Consider the following 7,111-nt stretch of genomic DNA (forward strand, 5'->3'; position numbering starts at 1 on the left):
CACCGATGGACTGAGTGGATGCATGTTGCATAGGATACCAGTTGAGTGGTGCTACATTGTTATTGATTTATTCTTATTAAAACCCGGAGAGGTGACAAGGAATGGAATAGTTTAGGATTTTTATGATAAAGGATGCCTTGGCCAGGCATGCCGGTCTGTTGACAAGGACGGGGTCTCAATGTGGCAGACGTGGTTGTCACGCGGACGTGAAAGTTATTACCTCGGAAGAGTTCGTTTTGGACTGCTATTGAACACTGCAAAGTATAATGCCAATATGTTCTCCAAAATTCAGAATCTGTTATATTAGGGAAATAGTAGTAACAAAAGTCACGTGCATCTAAAATAATTGTAGGGGATAAGATAACAGGTCTTAGAATAAATATTTTTAGTGTGAGGATAAGGATGTAGCTGTTATTGACATCTGACAGTTAATGAGAACTACCACACTGTGCTAAGTATAGTAAGGTGTGCACATACAATATTTCCCAGGCTTCTTTTGATAGTCAGTATGTGGTACAACAATGAGTGGATGGGCTGATAATTGAGCCTGCCAGCCAGTGATGGCTATGAATTGTAAATACGTTTTATCAGGCCATGGCATTGCCATTGGATGGCCGGTGAATAAATGTACAAACGTTATTTGAGGCTGAAATTTGTGTTACTTACAGTTCTCGTACTGATAACCACAATTACAGTATACTGGTTAGAGAATTAGGCAGTATAGAATGACCTTATGATGAGGTTGGTGCTGTGGCGCTGGTGAAGATGGTGGTGAATGATGAGTGTAGTGGTAAGTGATGTGTGGCAGGTAATGACTGGCATGTCTTGATGGCATGCAGTATTCTAGTACAAAGTGGCATGTCTTGATGGCATGCAGTATTCCAGTACATGGCATGCATATGTTAGTGGCGTGTGATATCAAGTGGCATGTCTTGATGGCATGCAGTACATTAGTATGTGGCATGTGATAACGGCAGGTGATAATGGCAAGTGATGCCGAGTGGCATGTCTTGATGGCATGCAGTATTCTAGTAGTAGTACAAGGTGACATGTCTTGATGGCATGTGATAACGGCAGGTGATGATGGCAGGTGATAAATGGCGGGTGATAATGACTAGTGCTATTGTTAGTGCTACGTGTGGTTAGTGATGGATATACACACAAGTCTATGTAGGCTATGGCTATCCATAAACACAATGACATGTATTGTAGGCATGACAATCATACCCCTACCCTCACACACATAGAATTACACATAGGATGCTAGTATTATAGTGTGAAGTCTACAGCAAAGTCATCATAGAGTTGAAGCAGTTTCAAGTATCTAATTGAGTGTGTGGATTGTGGCAGTGAATCCCGTAACATCTATTTAGTAGGCAGTTTGGAAATAATAGTTCGTGGACTGCGAGCTACTTACCCAGCATCGAAGCTCGGCAGCATTATAAACTGTGAACACGCTACACGCGAAACGTATAGGGTTACTAGTGGTGATGTGGTTGTGTGGATGAACGGAGTAGGCGGTGTGGAAGTTGTTGTAGTCACATGGTTCGTAGGTCCTGACATTATAGACACTTCACTCGCACACGTTATTCTATGTACACATGGCAATGAGACCATTTAGATGAGGTCGTGTCCCTCTCTCGACACGTGGTGGCAGCATACCGGTTTTGGAGGGTTTCGCGTTACAATACATTGTAGTATATAATTACAACTTGACATCTTCAAGTAGTTCATGGAGTGAAGATTACTTTCACTCCATCTGTGAAATGTAATTTTTCGTCTAAATAAAAGTCCAGCGGATGCCACAATTTCACATTTGAATTGTGTGAAATGGAACTCTGATTTTCCAATGATTGCCAGTGCGTGTGTGTAGTGCGTGATGACTGATACATAAAATGTACGCCAACATCCATGAATGTTGAAAACCTCGCAACAACATCTTAACTACAGCCTGCTCATATCATAACAACTTTGGGTTGAAATATCTTTCCACTGCCTGCATTTGCATGAAGCTGTTTCTACGGAAATCCAAGCAAAACTATAAAATGTAGTTCCTGCTGGTACGTGCCTTATTTCAATAGTTTTATGCAATTAATATCAATCTGACTTAAGGGGATGGCTAGCACCTGATCAGTGGGAATCAGTGGGAATGCTGGGTGATGATTGTTCCAATCCTTGTGGGATTCATTTAAGAGTACATTATATATCTATTGTTGTGTGAAAATTATTTGCTTCAGAATGGTCTCATATTCAAGTAATGTGCAGTTTAATTACCTGTCACTGTACAGGCATGCTAACCTGGAAACATTAAACTGCACATAATTTGAATATGAGACCATTCTGAAGCAAATAATTTTCACACAACAATAGATACATAATGTACTCTTAAATGAATCCCACAAGGATTGGAACAATCATCCTCCAGCATTCCCATTGATTCCCACTGATCAGGTACTAGCCATCCCCTTTAAACTGTCAATCTTCAACCTGTTACGGGGGCTGGAATTTTCAATTAACATTGCAAAGACCAGTTTTGAACCCAAGAATACAACATACAGGTATCATGGTTGTAAAAAAAAACGAACAACAAAACAAAACACACATAGATCCTTTTATATTGAATCCACCTATCTTTTCCTCTCCCCCCTCCCCCCTCAAAAAAAAAAAAAGTGAATACAGAAAGGGAAAGATAGAAGGGAAAAAGCATCAGGACTTCGTATCCTCAATGTCATAATTTAGGAGGAGAAATTTCACTGCTCCCTTCCTGCACAAGGTCCAGAAGTCTATAATAACTAATTTTCTTCACCTCCTCCACTCCTGTATGAATCTCTCCTTCCTCCGTGTTTTTAATGCGATTCTCCAAACCGTTCAGGATGGCCTCAACTTTATTCTCTCTCGCGCAGATGACAAAGGGAAATGAGAACTTGTTGCGGTACGCATCGTTGCGCTCGTTCATTAGCTGACGCTGGTCATCGGTCAGCCCAAGGAGCCCAGCTCCGGCTTGTTCGCGTTGAGACTCCACTGTCACTTTTCCCTGCTGGGCCAGTTTCCCGGCAAGATTTGGATGACATCTTAGAATGGATTGCTTGCCTGTTCACAACAATAAAGCAAATAAAGGAACAAAATGAAAAATATATCATGATTATATTCCTAGTTTCTTCATTGTTTGCTTCATTGAAATAACTGGTTACCATTTTGTGCTTACCTCGATATCTTTCTGAATTTATCAGCTTAAATGCAAAAGTATTCCTATAATTCCAACTTTTAGTAGTAACATTTGCTTCAAATGTGACCCTGCATCATAAACCAACAAGAAGTCGCCAGATATGAATTCTTTAAAGGAGCAAACTTTGAAAATGATATAATTCAATTCAAATGGACTCTCCTGACCTATCCAAATATTGGAAAGAGGGCACACACTCTGGAAACTGTGTGTACAGAAAAAGTGTCTTTTGTTAGTCACATTAATATCACAGAAACATGCAAGTTATGCTGAGTCGAGGGGAAGTTGCATTCCAATGTCTTTTGTTAAACATTTCAGTACTTTAGCAATGATTGACAGATGAGGTCATCTGAGGAATATTGGTTTGGAAGGATTTTTTGTGGGCATTTCCAGTAATCGGAAGAAAAATGGAAGAAAAAATCATTAAAAATATATGGAATGTTTCTAGATATTCATTTCACCGCAAAAGTAATGTTGAGGGTATCATAAATCAACACAAATCAACGTGCATTTGGATTTCAGTGGTCCTTTAACTCAATATTTCAATGACATTCACTAGTGTGTCATGCTGCTCACTTGCAGGCAGTGTTTGAGAAGTATGTTATGTCAACTGTTGCATGACCTTCACCCCTTTCCGGCAGACAGTTTGTGTTGTGTGAGCATGATAAAGATTGCTTAAACCTCAACGATTATGACAGGTTGTCTATCTTTGAATAATGTTCATTCAATGGCGATTAATAAAACCCACACTTGGCTCTCAATTCAGGCACTAATAAAAATAAGAGAAAGAGGGTCACTAAGAAGAAACAGGTGCAAAAGACAGCATTTTAACCTATACAACTGCAGAGAAACAAGAAGGATGGCAAAGAAAGTTGTACCGCAAATTGGCAATGAATCCATGACATCACAGAAGGACTTGTGGAGATGCCGGAAGTCCTGGAAGGGATGATATGACCACGCTGCACCAGCAATGAGCATGCCATGCTCAACGACACTCTGGAAACGGGCGATGAATTCCTCATAACCAAGTGCGTTCACCTCTTCAATGCTTATCTTAGCAGGCATTGTTTCAGAAGAGACACAGAGAGAACAAGAAGGAAAAAGAAACAGAAAACTTCTCCCTCCTCACGCGGTGCTGAAACCTGCAAAGAACCAAGGAAAAAACGAGATGACATCTTGTCTATTTATTTCTATAACTTTACCTGAACTGAAACATTGAAATGAAAAGCTGCCGAGAAAAAAATAAGGAAGTTACGCATTATCCACAGACAGTGAAAATTCACAGCTCACCGTGTATTTAATACATTATTTTTTATTGTCAAAAGGTGTAAGTGAATTGCTTGAATACCTACATACATATGGCTTACTTGCACACATAGCCTACAATTTAAGCCAAATGAATTCAACACACTTAGCATTGCATCTGCATTAATATACATGTAGTTTCATGACATAAGTCAGGTTATATAACTTAGTAGCCGGAGTTAGTTACGGGTCATTGCCACTGAGGCACTTGACTAGAGACTGAATTAAGCAAGGTAGGGCAATGCCATGAATGATGCAGCTGGAAATCAACACTGTAAACATGAACTTTTAGGATTTATAGGGCCTACATAATGTAGGCATACACATATGCAAAGACACAAGTCTAGCGACTCTTCGGTCAGGTTCGCAGAAGAGAGATACTTGGATACTGGTATACCGGTACGTGTATATATTTCTGCATGTTATTATTCGCAGATGCCTATAAACGTTAGATTCTTTCCGACTGGGACTCACCATGTCGGGAATCTGAATTACAATATGGAGTGACCTCACATAAATACAAGTTATAACACTCTAGAATCTAACAGCTGAAAATTACCTTACACTTAATTTACAATAGTTTGTGCATTCCACTCACAAAGTCAGGGACTGAGCTTTATAATACAGTACAAATCTCTGCATAATCGGGTAGGCTCGGGCAGAGCGTTTCTTACCCGATAAAGCGGAGTACCCGATTAACAGAAGAACACGTCTCATTCATAATTGACACACACAATGTGCATGTACATACATTGTATACACTGCACCAAACACCTTCAGTGTATGCTTAACACGCGTGCTTGCACGGCACATTATACATACCTTACACTTGCTCAGTCACGAGCAATAATTTACACTCTTTTTATGGACAAGAAATGTCTTCAGAAAACTTTGTCGTTTGACTATAGACTCCTCGCTAACATGGAGGCATTTTCCGAAATGAACACGTCTATTTGCGTGCACTAGACACGTAGAACGTCGGGTTACTTTTCGAGAAGTGACGGGGAAAAGCAAAATTATGGAGGTGGTGCATGGCCTGATTTTTGTTGCAAACTTCTCGTATTGTGAATGTTGTTGAGGAGCAAGGGAGGAGCACAAGTGTGTTCAACTCCCGTCTGTCTATTCAATTGTGAGTGCCAGATACATGTGCAATGTTCGTTTACGTGTGGCAAGTTGGTACTGGTACATGTGTTTTCATGTTAAATCACTCCCCAAATGATCGGTCTTCTTTGCAAATTCACAAGCAGAGAATGTGATTAGCCGAGGAAAATTTGACATTCATGGTTTCTTAAAGTGTTATATCTGCGATAAAATGTGGGTAGAAATTAGACTACAAGAAATTATTTACCCATTTATGCGGAGAGGCAACCTGGGAAAGAGTTCCTTATGTCCCCCCAACTAATTTGCACAAAATAAATAAATTACTAGGCTCTAATAATAAACTTTTAAATAATAATAAAGGTTATGCTAGGGTTTGTCTCAAAAAGAAGTCTTCCCAAATGGCATTAAAACCTTTATTTACCGGTAGTTTATTATTAGTATTAAAAAAATAGTAATTTAACATGGTGTAGTGGGGGGGGGGGGGACATAAGGAACTCTTTCCGCAACCCGATTATCAGGTAATTTTAATGTGCATTGGAACTGATTTACCCAATAATACCCGATTACGCGGAGAGTATACAGTATACTTTAGAAAGATGTAGGGTCTATAGACTCTACAGCATTCAGGCCAAAAAGTGTACAGGGCGGCCGAGGCCGAACTGCGCTTTTAATAGTAAAAATGACACGTACAGTTGAGGTTGATGCAGGCTGACTAGCTAGATTCCGTGGCAGCTCTCCCATATATCACAGATTCTCAGTCCGAAGATCCTCATCCGGCGTAAAATGTAATGATCCATGCATTGAGAGCCACTAGCACATTATCGTTCCCTGCCTGGCCTTGGCACTCGCTCGCGCTCGCCCGGCGGGTTTGGCTGGCTGGCTCTAGCAGGCGAGCGCGGCGAGTATCAGAGGGAGCCTGCATAAAAGAAGCAACAACAGCTGGGAGATCGAAGCGAGGCACATGCGTCGCATGAATGACCGCAGCTCTTGCTCGCTGGCCCTCTACTTGACGGAGTTACAACTGTACTATAGTTTGCAGGCACAAACCCTTGTTGGTCGTATTAGGAGTCTGCATGTGCCAAGACTAATACACGCAAAACTGCACTGCAGCCTCTCCCAACATGAGAAGCTACAACACAGGGCCTATGGGACAGTGCCGAAGTGGTGCATATAGTAGTCTTGGCGCAGACTCCTTCTACGACCAACAAGGGTTTGTGCCTTGTTGGGAGAAGCTACAACACAGGGCCTATGGGACAGTGCCGAAGTGGTGCATATAGTAGTCTTGGCGCAGACTACTCTACGACCAACAAGGGTTTGTGCCTGCAAACTAGAGTTACTATTGTGATGTACCACCCCCCCCCAATAAAAAAAAAAAATAATAATCATAAACTCTCAAAATACTATACTTTATTGCAAGTGTCAGATGTGAGCGAATATTCTGCCAGAGACACTTTGCCAAGAATTGGTAAGCGATGAGAAATG

The 7,111-nt window shown here is 40.9% G+C and overlaps 1 protein-coding gene across 1 annotated transcript; it reads right to left on the reverse strand.

Annotated features, from left to right (window-relative positions):
• Positions 1–2,728: 2,728 nt before the first annotated feature.
• Positions 2,729–6,467, reverse strand: LOC139725020 (2-oxo-4-hydroxy-4-carboxy-5-ureidoimidazoline decarboxylase-like). The gene is made up of 3 exons (XM_071636108.1): positions 6,320–6,467; positions 4,102–4,365; positions 2,729–3,090 (listed from the first exon to the last, which is right to left on the reverse strand). Exons 2-3 carry the CDS (start codon positions 4,286–4,288, stop codon positions 2,729–2,731), a joined length of 549 nt encoding a protein of 182 aa, XP_071492209.1. The 5' UTR covers positions 4,289–4,365; positions 6,320–6,467.
• Positions 6,468–7,111: the final 644 nt, after the last annotated feature.

Source organism: Diadema antillarum, unplaced genomic scaffold, assembly GCF_040938485.1.
Source record: "Diadema antillarum isolate AM-2024a unplaced genomic scaffold, OU_Dant_1.0 seq00000009_RagTag, whole genome shotgun sequence".
NCBI lineage: Eukaryota > Metazoa > Echinodermata > Echinoidea > Diadematoida > Diadematidae > Diadema > Diadema antillarum.

Excerpts from the sequence above, each read along its gene's own strand:
- LOC139725020 (XM_071636108.1), bottom strand. The coding sequence starts at position 4,288 with ATGCCTGCTAAGATAAGCATTGAAGAGGTGAACGCACTTGGTTATGAG. Across the intron at positions 3,091-4,101 it reads GGATTCATTGCCAATTTGCG|GCAAGCAATCCATTCTAAGA; the intron begins GTACAACTTTCT and ends TGTTGTGAACAG.